The sequence below is a fragment of the Melospiza melodia genome, chromosome 3 (assembly GCF_035770615.1).
Source record: "Melospiza melodia melodia isolate bMelMel2 chromosome 3, bMelMel2.pri, whole genome shotgun sequence".
Lineage (NCBI taxonomy): Eukaryota > Metazoa > Chordata > Aves > Passeriformes > Passerellidae > Melospiza > Melospiza melodia.
The window spans coordinates 6,140,214-6,164,984 of NC_086196.1; the positions used below are offsets into that span (position 1 = coordinate 6,140,214).

At 34.6% G+C, this 24,771-nt stretch overlaps 1 protein-coding gene across 2 annotated transcripts in view; it reads left to right on the top strand.

The window, feature by feature from the left end:
• The window catches only part of CSMD1 (CUB and Sushi multiple domains 1), a 1,060,835-nt gene that overhangs the window by 997,402 nt on the left and 38,662 nt on the right, over positions 1–24,771 (top strand). For both annotated transcript variants that reach the window (XM_063150718.1, XM_063150717.1), the window contains exons 51-54: positions 1,334–1,528; positions 3,554–3,727; positions 10,729–10,902; positions 13,899–14,072. In XM_063150718.1, the coding sequence (XP_063006788.1) occupies positions 1,334–1,528; positions 3,554–3,727; positions 10,729–10,902; positions 13,899–14,072 (717 nt within the window). The remainder of the gene's footprint in view (positions 1–1,333; positions 1,529–3,553; positions 3,728–10,728; positions 10,903–13,898; positions 14,073–24,771) is intronic.

Here is a 24,771-nt window from a genome sequence, read left to right on the forward strand (position 1 = left end):
TTATTTCTCCTTTATAAATACTTACACATCTTCATAGATATGCTGTGTTTCTGATTTTCCTGGATGCCAAAATTTGCCATGGCTAACATAACTATTGGAGAAGGTAGATGTATAATTTTAACATTAACATCTACATTTTTACAGGAATTTAGATTCTATCACTTTTCCTTTAGTTCAGTGATTGCATTAACTAGTCTCTTCCATCACACATTCATATTTGTAATAAAACTTCTTTATTCGTCTCAGTGTGAAGTCTATAGAATATATATTTATTTACATATTTATTTTGCCAGCTTGTTAATCTTTTTCCTGGTGGCATGGTATGAATTAATTGTAGCATAAATGAGAACCATGCTCTTTATTTCTTCATTTGGGATTTTTACACACTTCCTCCTAAGGCTTTTGTCTTCCACTGAAGAAACTAAATTTCTGTTTCTTCTTGTTGTTGTTGGTTGGTTGATTTTCTTTGGAAAGTATAGCTTTTCTCCACTGTTTCTGGGCTAGTAGCTTTTTCTAATGTATTCACTTAGTAAATCTCACTTAGTGACATAAACAGTCGGTAATTCATCCAGACTTTTTCTATAGAAAGGAAATTCTGAATAACATGGTAAAAGAAAAAAAATATAACTATTTTAAAGAGTCATAAATATTTTGATAATGCTAGTCTAGTCATAGGAACATTAGGATAGAATTCATATCAATATCATAAATATTTTAAGAAATCTGTGGACTTAAATTGCAGAGCATCAAACTGAAACTGAAAAAAGAACATAAACTATACTTGTCTGTAGTCAGTAACTGCATTCTCTTACCAAATATGAAAAACAACAGAACTGAAATAATTCTAAAAGTCTTCCAAAATATCATAATTTTTTAAATGTCTTCTAAACTGGAATTAAATAATTTTCCTGTATACCCACAATATATGGTTTTATAGTAATTAGCATTTCAATATGTGCTAGCACCTTTTATGGCAACGTTTCTTAAGAACTTCAAGCTTTGCAAACATTACATAACAATATTTGCTTTCCCTTTTACATCCACCACAGTCTGTGATGTATTTTGTCTTTGAAATCTTTGAATAAAACTCATTAGAGAGTATAACTGTATATCATTATTCCACTACGTGCACTTAATGAAAATACACTACAAACTCCAGTTCAATTTGTACTACTCATTGTATGAGAATTATTTTTTCTTAAAACTTGTTTTTTCAAGATGAGTATGGTATTCTAAGTCTTAGATTATGAAACATCTGCCTGTAAGGCGAGACATTCACCCATAAAGAAATATAGGGGCAAAATGCTAATATGTACATTTCCTTTCTTCACAGCTGTAACCTGCCCCAGCATAGAGACTCTTCTGTCAGAGCACGTTGTCTGGAGACTGATTTCTGGGTCACTGAATGAGTATGGAGCTCAAGTCATGCTCAGCTGCAGTCCTGGGTATTATTTATTGGGTCAAAGACTCATACAGTGCAGGGCTAATGGAACCTGGAGCTCAGGCAATGAAAGGCCAGCTTGTAAGGGTAAGGAAAATACTTGTTTACAGGACATCCTATGCTTTTTAATACATATATTTTCTTTTATAAATAAACTACTTATAAAATAGTTTAATATTTTGCTCTCGCATTCCAAGTAAGAAAGTGTGAAATTTTCATTAACTTGAAATTAATTTTTTCCAGCTCCTTAGGTGTTAAGTATAATATGTTTCATACAAGAGTCAATGATGTACCATCAAGAAATCAATTTGTATTTATTCTACGAGGTGGTGCATAAGTATGTAGAAAGTCCTAGAAAATGTTATTACTTTAGAAGATTCTAGATTAGAGTTAGATTAGAAGATGATTGCTTTGACCTCTTAGGTGAAGCATTAAAACTGTACTGTTGGAGAAATGTTCATATGAGCTTTCATAGTGTCTTCATACAAAAATGCCATAAATAACATCAATCTGGACTTTGGATATTTAAGGTTTTAGGGAACCATGGCAATCTCAGTGGAATCATATAAACTTCAAGGGTTACAGTGCCAAAGTCTTAATAAATTTCTCCAAAACTTCATTTTCTTTTACAAAAAGTTATTTTTTAAATTCTGTTAACTGCAATTTTTTCCATTTTTTCTTGTGCACACAGATTAAAAAATATAGTTTTGATATTCTACCTAATATCCAGCTGCTGTTCAGCTGCTAACAAGTATTTGAAAAGATAGTTCTTTCCCACCCTCTGCAATTACAGAAATTTTATGTGAGTAGAAAATGGGATGATCCATATCAGACGCAGTTATCCAAAAGAAAAGTATTAGAAGCACAGAGTTGCTGATTGAAGAGATAGTTAGTTTATAAGAAAGGTACGTTGTTTTACCCTCTACTAGAGGACTGATTAGGATTTAATTATAGCAAACTTCATGCCCCAAGAGATATTCAGTAATATATCCATTGGACATGGATCATTAAGATCCAGAAACACACTGCAGAGTATTTTTCTGAAGTCTACAGTTTACTTTCTCTTCGAAAAGAGTTTGATTTATTTTTTTTTAACATAAATATAATTAATATTCAATATTAAAATTAGGAATTATAATGTTAGGCTAATCCCCAAATTACATTAATGTGACATGATCGCAGTCAAAATGAGTCTTACTCAGCTATAGGCACATTATATACATAAGAAACTATGATATTTTCTGGTTATGACTGAGTTGGTTAACTGCATGGTTGCTGGTACTTGATTTTATACAAATTCTAACCAATTCCATGTTCTTCTCTACAGCAAACATTTAAAAATATGTAAGAGTGGGACCTTGGGATTTTAAGTAGGAAGTTTAGTTGTGATCAAGATGCTATTGAAAGTAAACATATGATTCATACTAATGTATAAATACAGTTGAAGCTCTTGAGGACAATGATCTGCATCTTAAATTACAATGTTTTTTGTATACTCTTCTAGAAACAAAAGAAATGACAGAATGGTTTTAATTAAATTAGAGTTTGATACATTCTTGAAAGACAATTTTTCATGCGATGTGCAATAGCTGTGGGTTGCAGTTGATGCTACAGAAAGTTTCTCTGATAATTGGTCAAATCTAGTCTTTGGCAAAACAAGATGATTTATTGTTTTAGCAAGCAGACAATCATATATGCTATATGCTTATGACTAGTAGTGGGAAATAAGAAAAAAGACAGTTCATAATGATTCAGAGTACTAAATGTTAAAGAGATTTATAACACTTTATACTGACAGAACATTTTAAACAGCCAGGGCAGGTGTATTTGAGGAGTAGCCATGGATATGTACATATGGAATATAACCGCAACCTTCTCAGGAATTCATGTAATTCCCTTGTTTCAGAACTAGAAATATGCAAGTATCCCATAGGATTTTTAGTTTTAGAACATATGTTGCCATATCAAGCATAATTTTAGGCCCTTTCTATGGAATACAACTCCTGCATTTATTCCTATTCCATTTACTTTTTAAAAAAACACGTGATGATGAAAAACTATGAAAACCATTTTCATATTTCAGTATATTCTGTTTCTTTTTTTTTTTCCTAGTTATCTCCTGTGGTGGTCTTCCATCTCCACCAAATGGAAATAAGATTGGAACCTTAACAGTGTATGGAGCTACTGCAATATTCACTTGTAACACAGGATACACGTTAGTTGGTTCTCATGTGAGAGAGTGCTTGGCAAATGGTCTCTGGAGTGGTAGTGAAACCCAATGCCTAGGTAAAACCCCCAAATTTTTGTTCCTTGTTTTGTTTTATTTTGTCTTAAAAGTATCAAGAACTGGATTTCAGCTCTTGTCAAGCAATGTTTTTGAATTGATGAAAAATAAAGGTACCTTAAATATGGACATATTATGTCCTGAATATGATTTTGTGCTATTCTATGAACATATATGTTTTAATTAGACATAAAATTACCTTTTATGTTGTTGTAATGCTTTTCAAACCAGTATGATTTTTAAGTGACTCAAATAATCACCCGTGTTCACAGCGCTTTTATTTGTGGAGCAGGGTGTGTGATGAAACTAAGCTTCAAGATAATCTTCTGTTAGGGCTATTCCTGGTGCATTCCAACTACAATTAAGAATTCAGCATATTGACCATTCAGTAATGGGAAGCAGACAAGAGGCAGTCAAAAGTAAAGCAAAACCAAGACTCTTGCAAACCCTGAGTTTTATATAGTTTGGACATTCATTCTCACCCCAACTCTTGCTCTCTTCAGATCCATTCAAATAGTTTCACACACCTAATACAGACATAAGGAAAAGGTTCTCTTTTTGAGTAACATTTGAGGCTCAGCAGTGGTTTTATTCTTGGTTGTGAACAGGTTATTTATTTCTGGAATTTGTTATTTTCTTTGTCTGCCCTCATTTTGCAGATTTTCTTCTTGCCTTACAGTTGAATGTACTCGGTTACTCTGAGGAAAGGAGGAATTCTGCTTTCCTCTTCAGAGCTCAACCTCACATAAAAAGCATCTTTTTTCTCTGCTGCTTCACTATGTCATTTTAGCAGAACACATAGCGTTCCATGCTTATCTTTATATTCAGATATACATGGGAATGTCCAAGTGCCTCTCCTGGGTCGTGAGGGAGTTTTGCAGTGGATTTGTTGCAACACTGTGGATCGTGTGCGGTTCCCTGGTGGAAGGCCTCAGAAATTAGTCTGTGGGCTATGGCCTCCCAGTGCTGGACTCAGGGCTGATTTTAGCACAGCTGCTGAGTTGGCTTTCCTTGTGGATACATTCTTCTCCCCAGGCTTGTTTACTCAGACCTGAAATAATTGGGCAATATAAACACCTTTATCTTATCTCAAGCTCCCATCAGTTGGCTTAACGTTATGTCCAGATTTCCAGGAATTTGCTGAGGCTTATTCGGTGATGGGGGGAGGTTTGGGGATGGCACATGAGCAGTGGCTTCTTTATACAGCTTGCCATAGTGGGCAAAGTCCTACAAGGATCTGAGCCATGTTTGAGCCATTAACATCTCAATTTCTCACAGATACTGGACTGCAGCAGAAAGAAAAATAAACACAGGATATTTTCAGAAAAAAAAAAAAAAAAAAGCACAGAGTAATGTAATTCAGATCAGAATTAAGATTTTTATAACCTTTAATTAAGTATTCCTGATTGACTCCTTCATTTTGCAACAGGAATATTTGTAGTTCAACTTTTTTGAATACAGTTCTGTAGTATGTTGTCCTTAAAGAAATGGAGTGGTCAGAAGTAGTGACCATTGTCTCACAGAACTAACCTAACTTCTAAATGTCACTTCATTATTAGTGACTTCCCAGCAAGATGCAGTTGTTTCTGGCAAATTTTATGAAAATGAAGAACATTCATCTGGCTTGATATATTTTCTCACCTGTTCAATTTGAAATATGCTGCATTAAGAAAGATGTCATTTTGATGCAGGAAATAAGTATAGGATAGCATAGGCATAGGATATAGGCATAAGCAGAGTACACCAAATACTTCTGTTGATATTTAGAGCAGTAATGAAATAAAATACTTTTTTACCTAGGAAAAAATTTTCACTGAGGCGCTGCTTAGGGGAATGCTATGATTCAGCATTACTTTTTCATGTGTAATTTCATCAGTTCCACAGCGGAAGTGTACAGAAGCTTTGGAGCTAAAAACACTTCAGCCATCTACTGGTGTCAGGTTATCCCTGGACTGAGGCTGAATGACATTTAAATATGTTGGAACTGCAACTGTGAAGACCCAGCAGCCCAAAATTTGTATGTGTAAGAGTGTTTTCCACAGCCCTTTCTTCTGCTCTAAACATGCAAAGTCTATTGCAAAAAAAAAGAACTATTATACCTGTAGGCTCTTCCACTGTGTTACACCACTCATTGCCAGGGTATTGCCTGACACCTGCATGTATTCATTTTGAATAACCTGAAATACCACTTCATTATCTGATCAATAATAACAGTATTTAGTACTTATGTACTATACTTTTCTTTTTTTAAAGTTATATGCAGGATAATTTGGCTGCCAACATGTGCAAACAAACCAATACACAAATCTCAATGGATTCTGTTTGTATTATAAATTGCTCATGACACGCTGGGAAAGAGGGTTTTTTTCTTCTATTCTGACTATTGAGAAATAACAATACATTGAAAATCCCAGAAGATTAGCTGTCTATGGTAGTCATGACTTCAGATGTAAATAGTGTAGAGATGGAGAATTTTCAGTACATGACATATATATATATATATATATAACATATATAGAACAATACCACATTATTCTTCAAGTCAGTTTAGAAACAATACTTAGTGAAGCTTTTAACTCTTTGGGAAACAGTTCATAAGTTTATTAGATCTCATATTTAGGAAAGATTGTGTCTATGTGCAGCTTGAATTAAATTTATATGAAGGTGTCCTTTTCTTCTCCAGGAGGAATTTGGTGCTGGATTTTTCTAATCAGATTTTACAAATCCCTGTTGAAATTGGTATAGATTACTAATATCTCCTTATAACTAATATTTTCCTTTTTTTCCCACCTGATTATCTGCATTCTGCATTTTAAATTATTTTTGCAGATCTATTCCCACTTGTAATGAACATAGGGCATCAGGCAGGAACTATTACTGTAGTAGAAGCACTGCTTGCTTTATGATGCTTCCCAATTCTATTCTTCTCCTAGAAACTTAGATGGACTTTAGTTCCTATTTGATTGATTTCATTGTTGAATGAAGCCCTCTGCTTAGAACTGTTAAATGCATGGATTTACCTCACCAGACAAAAAAGACCCCATTTAGAGCTGGCAGGTTAATCACTACTTAGTCCTTCCTATTTCAAAATCAGACAGGCTCTATAGTGCTAAAAATATTATACAGCTTTGAGTGTGAAAGTCTAAATTTGAGTTACCCTATGCATGCTGCAGAAAGTTTTATTTCTGCTACTAAGCTCTTTCTTGTCTCTCTTACATGCTTTCTCATAAAGTATATTAATACCATGTTCTTCAGACACTTAATTTAGATGCAATTAAGAATACAATCCAAGGTCAATGGAGCTATGTAGGCTCCTCCAGAGAGCAATTCAGGAAAGGTAAATTCTTACATTTTAAAGCTAGATGATGTGAATGCTGCTAATTGAATATTCCTAAATTTCAAGGACAAAATGCTACAAATTTATTTCAGAGCCTTTAGGACTTACCTTAAGCCTGTGAAAATCAGAAGGCAAACATGCAGGGAGCTCTGAATGAGTCTTTCCATTTCAAAGGAATTATAATGAGTTAGAGATGCTTTTTATCTACACAGTACCTGCATGAATATAATTCAAGACATCTATAGATGAAAATAGATACCACTTTATGTTACCCACTGATAAGTGTAGAATTAGTTTGTGATTTCAGGTTAAATGAGTACGCTAATTTCTGTACCTAAGGAAAGGGTTTGTCTCTATAGAAAGCTAAAATCAGGGTCTGTAGTTAATGAGCCTAAGGCTCAATTTAAGACCTAAGTTTTCAGTTTGTTAGCATTACATTTGTTAGCATTATTAGTTATACAAGCATAAATATGAATTGGTATGCGAGATTTCTTTCGATTTCACTCCCTCAACAATTAATAATGTCTCTTTCCCCTTTTTCCTTCCAAGAATATTTTCAACTATAAATCACAAACCTATGTGTTTTTATGTATGATTTGTGTGTATGGCTGACCACAGGTTCATAGAGGGCACAGGGCAAATTGGAAGCATTTAATTTGCCTTACTCCATCTGCAAAATCAGTAGCACTTAATTACAGATCAGTGTGTTTTCCTGAAAACATATTTTTCCCTGTGTTTTTACACCTTTCAGGTGGAAAACTACACATAAAAAAATGAAGGACACACTTAAAATCTGAAGTTAAATATAATTTACTTCATTCAGTCTTTTAATTATATGATATTTATAATGCCTTAGATTTATAAGTATGAAAATATGCTGCTGTGGACTATGGTTGTGTAAAAATATCTAATCCTTTAATTGATAACTCATAAGTAAATTGCAGTATAATATTATGATATTGACTTTTATTTGAAATTCTTAACTAAAATAAAATAGAATTATTTGTATCTTGCTTTCCAGGTGTTTTAGAATAAAACTGCTGAACCAACCCTGATGCATATGAACAATTTTCTAAATTCTTGAGGGAATATTTTATTTTAAAAAATCCCCTCATGGACTTCTTCATTTTCTTTAATTTTAGTTGATGAGAAAATTACATACATTTTGTGTCATTGCAGTGCTCTTCCAGTTCTTGATATTTTGGAATAGTTAATTTAAATGAGTCAAAATTCCCTGAAAAATCATTAAATACAGTAGATGGAATGATCTGTAAATTAAATGACTCACATAATAAGTTCAGCAACTTGTTAAATCCCTATTTAAGAGAAATGCATAATATTTTTCTTTATGCCAGGTGGCACATTTCATCTATCTTTCTTCTTGAAATTCCCTGTGGTCCTGTGTTTGTCTTCTGTGCAGCTACTGCTTTTCAATTCTTTACTATTTAGAGCTAGAAAATGAAAACAAAAATATCCAAATGTATTCCTTTCTATTTCACCTCCCTCCCTGGGAAAAAAAATGGAGAGAAAACATTAGGAACTAATTTCTAGGCATAGGGAAAATAAGAAAATGATTGGGAACGGGCAGGATGGAAGAATCAAAAGCAAACCTTGATAATCTTACTGCCTTTTCCAGTGACTGTCTCATGAGATGTAGATTTCAGCAGTAGATTTCTTTCACTTTGTGGTTTAGCAAAACTTTTGAAATAGTCTGCCCTTGTATCCTTGTCCAAATTGAGAAGACAGGGACTGGATGGAGGGACTGTAAAATGGATGGAAAACTAATTGAGCCAGCAAACTCTAGGGGTATTGTTTCTTGATTCCAAGTGTGACTGGGAGCCAGTAGATGCTGGGGATGAACACAAAGGCCCACACTCTCCAGCTCTGTCCCTCACTGATAACAAATTGGGATGCAGCTGCAGCGAGTTTGAGGGTGACAAAAAATGATGGGAGAACAGTTGATGTGTGGATTCTAGTACTGCTAGACAGAGGCATCTTTAAATTCTGGAGGTATGGCCCAACAGGAAGGTCATAAAGTTCAGGAAAGACAAATACAGAATCCTGCCCTTTGCCTTGAATAATGCCATTTGTGAGTACTCTTGGAACTGACTGGGTAAAAAACAAACTTTGCAGAAAGCACCCAGGTGACTGAGTGGAGAGGCTGGCTAAGAGTTAAAAGTGTGGCCTTGCAGTAAAAATATCATACCGGAGTGTATGAGCACCAGTGTAGTCACCAGGTCATGGTTATTATTTCCTCTTCAGCACTCATGTGGAAAATTGTGTGTGGTGTTTGTGTCCTCCACCATACAAGAGAGATATTGCAAAATGAAGCAAGTTCAGGGGAAGAACCCATTTAGGGGCCAGGGGCTGGAATATCTTTTAGACAAGGAGAGGCTGAGTGAGGCTGGAGGAGAGAGAAGGGTAAAAGGGATCATATTACTAATTTGGACTGAGAAAAATAAGATAAATTATTCCATGACATGTTTCAAGGGTAAAAATATGCTTTCAGTGTCCTCTGTTGCCATATTCTCTGTTGTAAGGGGAAAGGTAGCTGTATAATTAGTGAAAAACTTGCATTCATACTTATTCCTCAAATTTGCAGAATAATACCACAATGTCTTCTTAGAGGTATCAGCAACCCTATAATTAGGATTTTTATAATAATCCTGTGTGTATGAAAAACCTAATAAAATGGTGTATGCTTTATCCTTCAGGTGTTTTAGAGGAGATGTTAGGTGTGAATGAAATATAATGTCTAGAACAATAAAGGGGCTTTATTAGAAAGATGGAATCCCAAAGAAAAGTTGCAAAAAGTTGCTGTTGATGGATACTGCCTGCATGAAACAGAAGTGATCAAACCTGCACACAACCAATAGTAGCTGCAGATTTGAGCCTTAGCTCCCAGTCCTCACCTCCCAAATGAGAACTTAGCACATGTTTTAGATTAAATTACTGCAGTGATTAATCAGTGTCACCACCAAAAAAAAAAAAAAAAAAAAAAAAAAAACCACAAACTTTTTTCTCCTCTTTAATCAGTAAAGAGAAATAGATTTTTTGCTCAGCAATTGTGTTTTCAAACAGAATAAAGAAACCAGAATGAATTAAATCATTACTTGGCTTCCTCACTGCCAAGACTGCTATTATCCTGGAATAATGGATTCTGTAATGTTTTAACAGCAGCTGAAATAAGGAGGAAACAGTGCTGGCAGACATTCATGCCTTCTATCTGGAAAATGCTTATAAATTCATATTCATGTCAAAATTACAGCAAGTTCTTCTTTATATTGCTTTAAAATTTGTTCAGTACCAACAAAATACCCTACTTCTATTTTTTATTATGGTGAAGTGCCTTAGTAAGGTTGCCTTTTTCCCCACAGAAATGTGAGGTCTTTAACTCTCAAACTGATACTATTATTTCATCATAGAATTCTCATTTCTCTAATTCATCATTTTCTCCTTCAAAGAAGTAGAAGAAATATCATCTGAAGGTTTTATACCCGAGAACTTGTTCTGCACAGTGCAGTAGTTGACTCTAAACATATTGTTTATTGAAAAGAAAGTTGAAATTTTGTTAGTTTTTTTTCTTGTAAATTTTAGCAAAATTTAAGCAAAATTTATTTTAGCAAAAAAAATACATGTTTTTGATGGGTTGTTCTTTTATTGTAGCTGGTCACTGTGGCTCACCAGACCCAATTGTAAATGGCCATATTAGTGGGGATGGTTTCAGTTATCGTGACACTGTAGTCTACCAGTGTAATCCTGGCTTTCGACTTGTTGGTACATCTGTCCGAATTTGCCTGCAGGACCACAAGTGGTCTGGACAAACTCCTGTTTGTGTCCGTAAGTACAATTAACTTCTCACTCAATTGTTGCTACTATTTTAAATGTAATTGAATATTAATAGTGGATTGGATGTTCAAAAGGGTCTGGGCTCAGATCAGATGTTTATTGGACCTGTTGTCAGTTACAAGGGTTGTTATGATCGAGTTTCTAACCTAGCATGGACTTGTTCATATTTCCAGTAACTCCTGGTATCTGTTGTTTCAGAAACAGGATGGCATAGGTGCTGAGGGGGCTTGAATAGCAGGCTGCCACCGTGTAACTTAATCTATCACTTTCACTTTGTCCAGGCATAGTTGTAATGCCATATATGGCCTTGCTGAGCCTTTCTCCTATTTTTTTCACCAGGAGTAAAAAATTCCTTTAAGGAGAAAGCTGGACTAGCGTTCATCTTGCATTTCTGATAGCGACTGCCTGTTTTAGCAAATTGGCCTCAAGTTCTCGAGTTGACTTATCAATGCAAGCAAGGCATGGCATTGGATTATGCTACATCTGTTATGAGAGATGTTAACTTTTTATAGCCTTTACTATTTTCTCAATTTACCTGTTTTTGAAAATCTCAGAATTAAGTGCTAGAATTGCAGAGTCTTTCCTTCTCTAATTCTTCCTAATTTGTGTGGCAGATTATTTGACATTTTCTGAACCATCAGCCATTTAATCAGTCAAGTCAATTTTATCCACTTTTTATTTTATTACTTTATTATTTAGTTTATTTTATTTCTCTTTAATTTTAGTTTTATTAAAGAACCTCATTTTTATACATACTTTTTATTTTTAATAGAGAATTTATATCAATTATTTCAGTGTTGCTTTTTTTAAGATGTCTGTAATTCAGGCATAAATATTGTCTGCACAGAGAATCACTAAAATGGTCAGCTTTTCTGTTCAATACCTAACAAATTTCTAAATGTTCAGTATTTTCTTTATTAGGGTAAAATGAAAATTTTTACATGTATACAGTCGCAGAAAATATCTACCAAGTGTAGTTACTTTTAAAATCCTGTTTATATCTTCAAGTGATTTATATTCATTAAAGGAGTCCCAACTAGCATTGTTACTATTAGTGCATTCATTTGACTGTGCAGTGGATAAAATCCTTCCCAAAGAAAAGGGCAAAGCTGGGAGGGCATAGGAGGGGCAGGAGGCTGCTCCTTCTTATATGGACGTTATTGTCACCATTATGAGAAGAACTGGCATCAGGTTATTAGAGTTTGCCTACTGTTTTCCATTGCAAGATGGTTTTCTTTTTCTTAGAACACTGCCAGACTAAAAAGCCATGCAAGATGACTTGGTTTAGGTCAGTGTCCAAACTTTAGGAGATTTTCCTCCTTTGATTAATTTACTTAAGAAATTCCCATAACAATGAGACTATTATTTCTAAGACGTAAAGTGAAAACTTACTGTTCACCAATGCTAGGAATGTATTATACTGAAATATTTTTCTGACTGAGCATTGTGGAGCCTGAGCTAGAAATATGGCTGTGGTGGGTTGGCGTTGTCTGGATGCCAGGTGACCATTGAACAACTCTCACTCCCCTCTTCAGGAAGGCAGGGGAAAAATATAAGATGGCAGCTTACTAAAACAAAAGAAATGTTTGCATGTGCAAGCAAAGAAAATAAATTTTTCCTTTTCTACTTCCCATGAGCAAGCAATGTCTGGATGCATCCTAGGAAAGAGGGCCTCAGCACGTGTAACAGTGGCTCCAAAACACGCATGTAAATAATGGATGATACCTCCCCTCCTTCCCTGCTGCCACCCTGCCTGCCCCTTCCTCCTCCTCCCTCTTGGCTTTTATATCTGAGCAATCATAGAGTATGGAACATCCCTTTGGTCAGCTAACCTGGCTATATCCCCTTGTGAGGCTGAGACATTCCCAGCCTATGGGTGGGAAGGTGGAATGTTGGGGAAACATCAGTGATGCTGTGCAGTGCTGCTCGGCAGTAGCAAAGCAGTCGAGTGTTCTCAACACCTTTCCAGCTAATGATACAAAGTACAGCACCGTAAGACATCCATCTCAGCTAGATCCAATACAGCAGCAGAGCTATTACAAAGACAATAGTTGTGCCCCTGAAAATTTGCCCCACATTGGTCTTTATTTTGTGAGCTTTTTACAGAAAATCACATCTTTTTATATTTTTAATTTACTTTGAAAGGAGTTTTGGATTTGTAAAGTACCAGATGTCATCTTAAAAAATGATACCTAAAGAAGCACTTGTAGTTCTCCACCCATGACTACTTAACATTCTTAGTTTCATATGCAAGTCAGCCTCCTTCATCTTGCAAAATTTGTGACACACAGGTCTTTCCCCGTCTCTCTACTGGATAATCAGTTGGACCGCACTTTAGATAATACTTGGGTATTTTCTGAAATGTCTTTCCATTTCCTACTTATTGATAGTTAATAGGAAATAAGAAGATTTATGCTTAGTTCCTTGTGAGTAGCATCACAACAAAATCTAAAGAAAAAATAAACCCGTGTATAGATTATTTATTCAAGTACGATAAACATCACTAGTACAGAGTTGGGAAGTTCTGTGTTTGTGCATGTGTGCATATGTACATTCTGATTTTCCACTGTTAGTATCTATGGTTTTATATCTTTTTCTGTAATATTTTAATATCTTGTCACATGGAAAACTAGAGCTTGACCATGATAAGCCTATGTTATAAGTTATGTTTTAGCAAAATCAACACACATAATATATAATGGGAAAGATTTACTCCCCAAAATTATTTATTTATAGTCATAAGAAAATGAGATTAAAAGAATCACTACTTCAGCAAAGCAATGCAAGACCTCTGAAACTGGAATGCTTCAGAATGTTCTGAAATAGTGCATCAAATTTGTTTGGCTCTACTACATGTTTAAGCTTGATGGGGAAAAAAAAACCCCAAAATCAAAAACCAAAATGGCAAGGAAGCTCCAACCTGCAAGTGGTTCCATGGATCAGTGTCTTTCACTTAGGTGCTAACCTGCATATTTTTCTTCTAACAGCAATCACATGTGGACATCCTGGGAATCCAGCTCATGGAATGACCAATGGCAGTGAGTTCAATTTAAATGATGTGGTAAATTTTACCTGCAACACTGGATATTTACTTCAGGGTGCTTCTCGCGCGCAGTGTCGAAGCAACGGGCAGTGGAGCAGCCCTTTACCCAACTGCCGAGGTAAGAGTTTTACCCTGCCTCAAAATCCTCAAAAAAACTCACAAGCCTGTGCTTCAGGAACTTCTTTTCACCTTTATTTGAGTTTCTGCATTTCTATACTAGAGTTTGTCATTACAGCTGACTGTTGGGGAAGCTGAGATTTTCAGTATTTTTTCCTCAAAGTTATCAGACTGCAGTTATCAGCATTTAGTTTATAGACATATACAGTGAACTTTGTATCACAAAAGTTATATTACATCGATAAATCACAGTTGCCTGTCTAGCCAGAATTATGTGCATTTTAATATAGTTTTCACAAATGGTCAATATGAAATTGAATATTTATGTATAAAAATACTATTTATTCTTTTTTTTCCTAGCAATACCTGACAGATGTGAAACCTGATTTTTTTTACCCCCTCAAAAAAAAAAAAAAAGTGTGATAAAGTAAGATTTTGCTTGGTTTTTTTTGCAAGGACATCTGAGTTTGATTTCTGGTGTGCTATGGGTAAAGTGGAGGTGTTTGAGAGATGAGAATGAAGCAAAAGTTTGTGTTATGAGAAAATCTGTATCGAATGAACATATTAGGAAAAAACAAAGAAAAAACATTTTAAAATGCAATCTACAATTCTCAGATTGAATTCTTTATCCAGATCCCAGTAATGTAATTAAGATTAAAACTCTCTGAAATTAACGTTTCTTTTACTAATTCTGTTTTGGACCAATGTTTTTATTTATTTTCTTTAATTTTTGGCTATTGTTGCAGAATATGGAGCTAGCATCTCATCTTTGGTCTGTTCCACGAATATCTTGATCAGACACCTAAAATCAGCTCACTAGTTTAGTGTGTTTATGTTATATGCCCTAAAATAACTTCTACTGGTACAGTACATGCTTTCTCAATGCTGAATCCATTAAGATACTGATATTTAATGATATCGTGAAACATTTTCTTTTGGATCACTGAGCCAGACTGAGTATCTTCTGACCAAATCATAGATGCAAACTGACAGAGAAGTGAAGGCTGGACATGAGGTAAATAATGTAAGATATACTGAAAGATCTCAAAGGCCTGGGGAAAACTTTTTGAGATACTCTATATCCTTCAATGCCCTTTTTGTGAAGGGTCTGGAAGGAAATGTATTTTAATGGCTATAATTTACAAATGTTGTTCCTGGTCATATTCAAACCTGGAATTATCTGGGTTCATTTATAAATGTTAATAACAGTGCTGATTTCCAAATATCTAAACCAAAAACAAATTAAAAAATGCTTAGTGTATGGAAACAATCTGATCGCTATGTCTGCTATGAAACATGCAATGAGATAGAACACAAAAATTTCTCCAGAAATTCAGTGGTTACTGAGCTTTACTTGAGTATTTTCTTTCACTAGACAAATATTAGAACAGTGTAAGTACTATGCTTTTGTTCTTTGTATCATCTTTTATAGGCTAAAGGAAATTGCAGGCAGCAAAGTCATTCTAAGGATACAACATTGGAATTGAAGATCATGTAATAAGAACTTAACTTCAGCTATTGTGCTTTTATTATCTCCACCTGTTGGTTTATTAAAAATCTTATTGTACTACAACTGTTGTTTCCAAGAATAATAATTATCTTTCGTGATTAGCCCATCATAATGTTTCAGAGATAGCTGATGCAATTTCAGGCTCACTGTGTGTGGAATTAGATCTTTCATTCTCATTAAAACAATAAAGAGATGGCAATTCACTCAGTCACTACCCTCAGAATTTATTCAAGTGAGTTAACTAACATAGCAATATAATTATTGGAACAGAGAAACAAGAGTTAGCAAACTGTTCCTATTTAGGCTCATGGGTTTTTTTCCCTTTTATACTGTTTTCTTTTGCTGCACTTCAGTCTGTCTCATCTGTGAGGCATTTAAGTAAGGTTTTATTAGTTGGGAACACATACTTTTTCACTTATACCATAGATTCAATCAGAATCTGCTCTGTTTGACTGCCAGAGGAAGAGACAGAACAGCTTTACTGAAGTTCAACCACGTTGAGTTACTCAGCTATTTACATGGAACTTCATTGCATTTATTACAAGAAAAACAATCTAAATGAAAGCAAGGAGAAACAATGCAAAGACTAAGAAGATTATTTTTAAAAAGAACATAAGAATTAGGATGCTTACAGTTACTACAACATTATTTCAGTGGTCTCTCCTGTCTATTTTTGTTTTCCTTTTAAAATTTATTCACTGGAATTAAAGTTTGAGGCCAGTTTATGGTCTGAAATCCTGTTTAGGGATGGTGGTTTTCTGAAAGGAATGAGTATTATAGATCCAACTCTGCCAAGATCCATTCACTTAAGAATGGTAAACTCCTACCAGAATGGAATGGCCCAGAGTTCTCTTAGCTTGGTGTCTGCAGTTTGGCTATTATCATGCAGGTGGTGAGAAGCTGGACTTTTGCCATTCACTCACTGTTTCTTCACTTCATTCCTCTCTTCACTTAGTATTTCTTTCTCTATAGCAAGATATATTTTTCAGTGACTGCCTTGTATCTCTTCCATCATGAACTGCAAGGATCTGCCTAATTTCATCACCTGCTGCATGCACCCTGCTAAAACCCTGAATGCTTTCCTGCTGATCATAGCAATGCAGCTGCTCACCTCTGTGGCCGAGCTTAACTGATTTAAAGGGTTTGGAAAAGTTGTCATGAAGTTTGCAATTTTTCCAAGAGATCTCTCCTAATGGAGAATAATATACTGTCTAATGTAACAATAACTGTTGTAAATGTATTTGTTCACCAGAAGATAGTTAGTTGTACTGTAAAGGGAATATTCAATATCCAAATCAGCTAAAGCATATCAGTGTTAGAGTAGTTCTATACCATTCTCCTAGTACATGCATCTCTGATCTAGAAATATGGGGGATAGGTCCTTCAATTATATGAAAATTTAAAGTGCTGTAATATAATTGCCTTGATAATTGGCGTTGTTTCTCATTTTAGGTTAGGGTGGTTGGTTGACCTTGCAGTTAGTATGTAGTATCTTTGCTGTTCCTGCTCACTTTTCTTCTCTGGCACAGGTTGCAGAGAGTATCTACTCCCTCGTGCACTGCCTTCTCCTCTAAACTCAATGTTCCCTTTCTTCTCACTGTTGTGTGTGTGTGGCTTCCACTCTCTGGTGTATTCTGCCCTTTCCTAAATATATCTTCAGAGAAACAAACTTTTCTCATGGCTCACATCTGATTTGAAGAGAGACTGAGAATTGGGGCTGTTCAGCTTAGGGAAGAGAAGGCTCAGGGAAATGTTTCTTATCATATATACGTATCTAAGGGACAGTGTAAAAAAAGAGGTTCAGACTTCTCAGTGGTGTTCACTGAAAGTATGTGATGCAAAGGGTACAAAATCAAACATAAGAAAAAACTTTTTAAGTGTGAGGGTGATAAAACACTTGAATAAATTTCCCAGAGACATTGTGGATTTTCCATTCTTACAGCTATTCAAAACTGAACTGGACAAAGCCCTGGGCAAACTGTTTAGTTGTCACTTCCAAGTTCAAGTATCCTTGTATACATATGATGACTAAAGACCATATATATACACCAGCAATATTCCTGTGTCAAATTTGGTGTTAGTGAATTGATTAGAACTTACCTAAAGCAAGTAATAGCGCTTTTTCTGGCATAAGCCTTTACTTCTAGAATTGCATGGAAAGCATTTATTTTGAAGTTCATTGTTTTAACAATGAATTATGAATTTGTTTACAAAGAAAGTAAATCTTCCAGCTCTTTAAATATCCTGCTGGGAAAGGATAGCTTCCTGGCAAACTCGTACCATTTAATTCAACTGAGATTTTACATATGACCTTTCTTTCAAACCTCGGTTGAGTTCACCTGAGTCAATAATGAACTTGGCTTCGTTTGGCTGACTGTACAGCAAATGCTACAAATTAAAGACTGCTACTTGAAGCTATTGCAGAGTCTATTTATTTATTTTTTTTTAATTTATGTTGAAACTGAGCTGTTATATGTCCATACGAAACCTTGATATTTTAGCAAAATAAATCTGGCGCAGTTCTTAGGCACCCTTTTGCAATGATACATTGCTTCTCTCTGTTGTGTCAAGAGTAGGTTAACAGTTAAGTAATCAAAGACAGGAAATTTAGTAAGGAAGTTAAATGGGAGGTTTTGGAGAAGAAAAAAGTAATGCACACAAAAGATCACATTTGCTATTTAAGATCTGCATGATAAAAACTTGTATGAAAAAAAGGATTTTAATGTTTGTATTTCCTAAATGCACTGCAAACACTGAATTGTTTTGCAATGATATTTTCCCCTATTCCGGAACGCTTTTGTGTCTGTTTTGGCTTAGTAAGTAAAACCTTTTATCTCTGAAAATCTACATTTTTTTTAGCATTTTTTTTGGACCTGTGTTCTGAGGTAATGTTATTCTTAAAATACCCATGCCTTGGGGAAACTGTGTTCGTGCTGTTTCTGTCACAAGTGAAAAAGAGCATGTTGTGATGTTAAGGTACTTTGTGAGATAGAAGCCCCAATTTTTAAAAAATTATTTAAACACTAATGTCTATTTTAAAAATTGTATTTAACCCTTTTGATGGACTCAGTATTTTCTAAAGATTGGCGACAACTTTTTCTGTAATGTGAAGGTCTCTGAAATATGACTTTAAATTCATCATTTAAATTCATCATTATCCACATGGATTCTATCTTTACTTTTATTTATTTGATAAAGAACAGGTCAAGTAGGTAGTTTACTTGCCTTTAAACTGGAACCAAATGGCATCAGAAAAATTACAATACCCAGATCTCTATTCTCTGCTGCAAACCTGCCTGCGCAGAGCTCGGTGCAGCCTGGATGTGCTACCCCAGAAGTAGTTATGACTATATTAAATCCTAAGCCAAGTATGTTCACTGTTTTGGTTTTTTTTTTTTCCATTAGCAGTTTGGAACCACTTTCCATTTAGTCGTTGGAAGCACAGAAAGCCAATCTCCATTCTTTCTACTTGTCATAATAATTCCTAACCACCAAAATGAGAACTGAATCAGGTGGTCTCATCAGGGCTCTGCACTCCTGATTGCACTGCAGGTCATTTCTTCACATATTATGCCTGAAGCAAGAACTGCTGTATTAAACACCACACTTTCTGCCTGTATTAAGGCAGACTTATATTCATAATCTCTTCCAGGAAAAGTGAATATCCTTTGCTACTGTTTCCTTCAGAATTCCTTTTATCTTTTTATAAATGAGATTTAGGAGCTTTCCTCCTGTTAGAAATATGTTTCTAAAGACCAGAAAAACTTCGATGGGAAGATTCATTTGGCAAAGTTGCATAGGTTTGAGTTAGCTCACATTGTCCAGCCTGTATCAGTAAGTCCAGGCTATTTGTTTGTAATAAAGAATTCAGTTCTCTATTTATACTGCATTTGTGCTGAATTTCTAAATTGAAAGGTTTATCTTTCTTTATCTCATTGGTATTAGATTCTTGAAAAGTTTAATTAGGCTTTTATGTCCTATCCAGATACTGGTATCTAGAAAGAATTGCTAATTTTATTGTGTTCTATTTAGTGGCTATGTCATTTGAATCAGTGGTAATATGTTCCACTCCTTCACTGACAAGAAAAATAACCTTTCTGATGGCAGCTGACAGACTGAGATTGGTGACCAATTCTTCTCATCCAAAAATAAAGCAGCTCGGAATTTAAGCAGTTTTCAATCTGTAGAGTCAAGGATTTGTATAAGCTGAGAAATGCATTTTGTTCAGTTTTTTTTTTTTTTTCCAGAGTCAGAGGCCTTTGTTGTGACTTATTTATACTTCAATGTCAGATATGCCTAATCTGTTCATATTGATAGCATGTTGATATTCCTCAGAAAGATAACTTGTACTTGAGTGAGTTTCCTTAATAGGGAGGTGGAGTGCCATGGGAGATGCCTTACAGTGTCTGAGATATTCTCTTGATCTGGCAGAGATGCCCCTCTCTGGAGTGAAAACAGCCTGGGGATCAGGCAAAGACATTTCAAAAGGTAGTAGAGACATCTTTTGAGGCAGTTGAAGAGGTCCTCATCCAGGTGAAAAACAATGCTCAGATTAATAAAGAATCTGAAGAAAAAGACTGTAAGTCACCATCCCATAGTTTGTAACATTCTGACAAAACCTATTGTGTTAATACTACTTGTACATAAATGCCTAAAAATTAGTTTTGCATACAGAGAACACAAGAGTAAATAACAGGTAAGTACTTTGTCTTTCTGGTCAATTTGCAATTGCAATACCTGGCAAAATCTGACAAGTTTTCATTCTTGTTTATTGTAGACTTTGCCTTGTCCTTTAGTAAAATTCCATTTACTGGCAATTTTGTCATCATGCTTTCACAAGGAGAGCTTTCTTTCTTTTTATTGGCAGCATTTTTAAAAACTTTTTAGAAAACCAGAGTGAATTCTCCAGTCTTTATTCACTCTAGTGTTAATCCCTAAACATTTTCTAGATACCAACATTAGTGCAATACTTTTTGCATAAATTTTTATTTAAAATCTGTTGATAATATATGAAAGTTTATTAAAAAAGCTTAAGATAGTTTCTGTAAAAAAAAAAAAAAAAAAAAAGGAGAACAAGAAACGAAATACTGTGAATGATGAACTTTTTGATGATCATTCAACTTCTTAACAGAAAGCTGCCCTGGAGGACTCTGACATGGTCTTTTAACTTCTTTGTCCTCAAGGGTTTGAATCTACTCAATGTGAGGTTCCAAAGTTATCAGGGCAGACTTTGAGTATTCTCCGGCTTTTCTCAGAAGACTTAACCAAGAGTGACAGAATTCATTGCCCATGCAACTCTTGACAGGTGTCATTGAGAGGGAGCAATCTCCATCTACTCTCTCTGTGATTTGCAATTGAGTCCCCAGGGTGAAAGGCAATTGGGGAAATACTGCATTAGTTCTGTACAACTCAAATTCTTTTCTAAAGTACTCCTTACTGCAGCCCTTCTTAGCAGCACATTTGTGTGTATATTTAAAAACTGATAGCTGATCTTAAGTGGCACTGCAGGCATAATTGTGGTTACTTTTTAACTTGAGGGATCGTATTCTCTTGCATAATCATTTGGTAAAAATTCTGTACGATGCAAGGATTTTTTTCACAGAGCAATTGCTTAAATTATGCATTTGGTGACTGTTTTGTATTTCATTCATCCCTGAGCTGTCTAAACAGATACTGCTGGTATTGAAGTGAAAACTCTGAATCACACAGAAAAATTGATTATTTGGGACTGCAATATATTCCTTGAACATTACATATTTCTGGTCTGCATAGAGAATTAACTTTTTCTGTTCTCCCTATCGACTTGCAAAAATAGTTCAGTTAAAATTGCTTTTGGGTGGCTTTGGGCCAGCATATCTTCATGAAGCAAAGTTCCTTTTAATTTCTAATACTGACTTCCCATAATAAGCAAGCTTGGCACAACTGCCTGTTAAACCAAATATTTTGTTTTAAACATTTATATTTGATTTTGTTTTCTGTTAATAATCTCAACTTCACTAAAAAAAGGGACAGCTCATATGAATGTTGGTTAAAAATTAAACCTAGGTAGAGAATTGAAGGATCCATAGGATATTCGAAAACAGTCGTATTCATGAATCTACAAAACCTTTAATAAATAAGAATTTTTAACATGCAGCAGATTTTTCTTGTTTCAATAGAATATTCTGAGATTGAAATAATTTGAACTATATACTTTTAATGTTCTCTTTCAACTAATCTAGCGCATATTTGAGTTCAATAGCAATGATTTTCTCTAAATTGCAGTGAAACAAAATACTTTTTGTATTTTCTTTTGAACAAAGTCTAAAAAGGCATTTCACTGTTTATTTTTCTGCTTTTTCTTTTACATATTTTGATCTGTACCGCATTTCCCTGTTTATCCTTTTGATCCAGAAATAAAATAAGCAGTCAATATTCTAGTTTAAAAAAATAGCACTTTCTGATATTCTGGAGTTCCCACAACTCACAAATGAGATTTCTATGTGGCTGATAGTTTATGATACTATGATGAGTTGTCTACATTTTTGTTCTGGAAGGCACTTTCTTTTAAAGGTTTGTGCCTGAAGATCTCTACTGTCCTTCCCATTCAATCAAAGAGAATACCAGAGCATGTGCAACTTCATTCTCAGACAAAACAACAATAACAGCAATAAAACCCAAAACGAAACCAAATAAACAAACAAAAACCTTAAACAAATGCAAAACCCCTTAATAAAACCACCAAACAAAACCACCCAAAAATCACACCAGAAAGTAAACTAAAAATATAGATATCACGAAAAAGGATTCTTCTTACATCATAAGAAACTTAATCTGATAAACAACATGAATCTTGTCCTACACCTTGGGAAGAATTCAGTAGTAAGTTTACTCATGCAAATTTGCACTAATTTTGTGTATTCATTAATGACATTTTACTGTAAAAGTGTATGTCCTGTTTAAGCTGTAAATGCCCAGTTTATAGTGCTATATTCCTTAGATAAAACAAATTTGGATGATATTAAATGCAGACTACTAAACATGCATCTGTACTGTAGATCTCTGTGAGTATACCAAGGAGTTATATTTGTATGAGGATAAATTTTTATAAGATTTTAAATATGATTGCTATATTTATAAACTGATATTAATTCACCTTTGGACTATTGGCAGAGAAATGTGGTTATTATTTTTCCACAGGATTTTACATATATTGTTACAGCCATAAAGCACAATTCCATCTTTTTTTATCTGTGTCGTGTAAGGGGAGAGCTGCTCTTGAAGGTGTAGTTGCTAGAACAGGTAGGTGTCAGTGGAATGGACAGGTGTTATTTTGCCATAGTTACTTTTTGATACAAGCTTTTGTTGGAAAATGGTGCACTGATTTTAACATGGGTATAGGTCTCAAGAAGACCTGAATTCAGTTCTCTACCAGTACAAATATTCCATACAACTCTGGACTTCATTTTTTGATGTGGCGGATCACAATAGTGGCATTGTGTAACTGTGAGGTGGGAGTCAAATTACCATAAAAAATAGTTTTAACTTAATAAAAATATTTTTAAATATTCACTTCTGTGTCTGAAATTAAATCAATATGTATTTTTAAATTAAACACTGCCTGGCGTGGGAGCTGACTTGCTTCTACTTATTTAGTTGGTTTTTCATTTGAACCAGGTGGTACATTCACAGGAATTGTTTGGCACAGGGCTCAGGGGGCAGTATGGACAGGAGGATCATTCTTCATGAGCTGTTCAGAGAAATTCACTCTGTTCTGGAGAGTAGCAGCGCACAGTGGCATAGACTGAGCCACCATCTACTGGCCTCATGCCAGAAAAAGAGTGCTGGCTTTCTTTAATTCACATTGATACAGATGTGTATTCAAACGTTTAGGAACATGTAGACATTTACGTGGAAAAATTAAGTGTAAGGATGTGTTTGTACAAGGCAAAGTATAACTATGCAGAGGATGCAGGCTAGTTCCAAAAGCAGGAACTTTACAGCAGCATCCACCCAGCACTGCACTGTGTCTAATTGCCTAGGAAACAGGGTTAATCAGGATGCAGATTGTGCTGTTTCTGGGAATTGTGCTGGTTTCTGTAAGAAAGGATTGTACTGTGAGTACATGTGAGCTCCTTCAGATCTAGCTTAATGTTTCGGTAAGGTAACCTGTCAGTGGGCTCTGCATTTTACAGACTTTCACGTGTCCCTATTCTACAATGATAGTTATATTGCCAGTGCAAGAATTAGACTTAGCTGACAAAGATGAGTAACTGTGGAAAAAAAGCAGTGACAAAGAATGTGTCATGTAACAGAAAAAAGCATTTTCTCTTCATAATACTCTTAAATAGAGATCCTCAGAAGAAAGGATTTTTGGAGCTCTTCAAAGCAAGACTTCCACATCCAAATTTTTTTCAGTTTTCGAAGAGCAGTGAGATATTAGGACTTGATATTTTTCCCTGTCTTATGGAACGGAAAAAAAAATAACCAAGAGCTAAAAAGGTATTTTTTTCTGTCAATGAAATCTTATGTAAACATATACTTATTTAACCTGCATTTATCTGATTTCTGTATAAAATGTTAGGATTATAACACGATGTTTAAATAAAAGTTTTTTATATGAAATATAAGCTAAACTAATGTAATGTAAGCTGAATGTAACTTCTCTGTTGAATTATTTCATAGGAGTCACCATAAATCAAATAGGAATAGTTTTAGTTAGGAGACTAAAGTTTTATTACTGCTCAGGGACACAAAAAAATGCAAAACAACAAAATGATCTCTTTCATTGAACATAATTATTCTACCTAATACCTTTCTAATGCTTTGTGTTCATCATTGTAATACCTAATTTTTTTAAAAAAATTGACTTTTCCATGTAATTGTATTTTCAGTGTTTTTAATAACAATTGGTACATGAAAAATAGGTTTCTTTATGCCAAGAAGAGTTCTTTACCCCAAATATTACTTCTAAAATAATTTTTATGAAGAAAAACTTTAGGTTCATAGATTCATTCATTCTTTAGACCAAGGTATATGTTTGTTTAGAATTGTGAGGTTAAAATTATGAACATTTAACACTTTTAAGAACATCGCTTTAAATGATAAGGATAAATAAATTAAAACTGGATTTTGCTCCAGATTAAATTTAAGGATGTTAGAATTTTTCTAAAATTCTCATGCTTTTTAGCTGATTGAATGAAATGTCCCT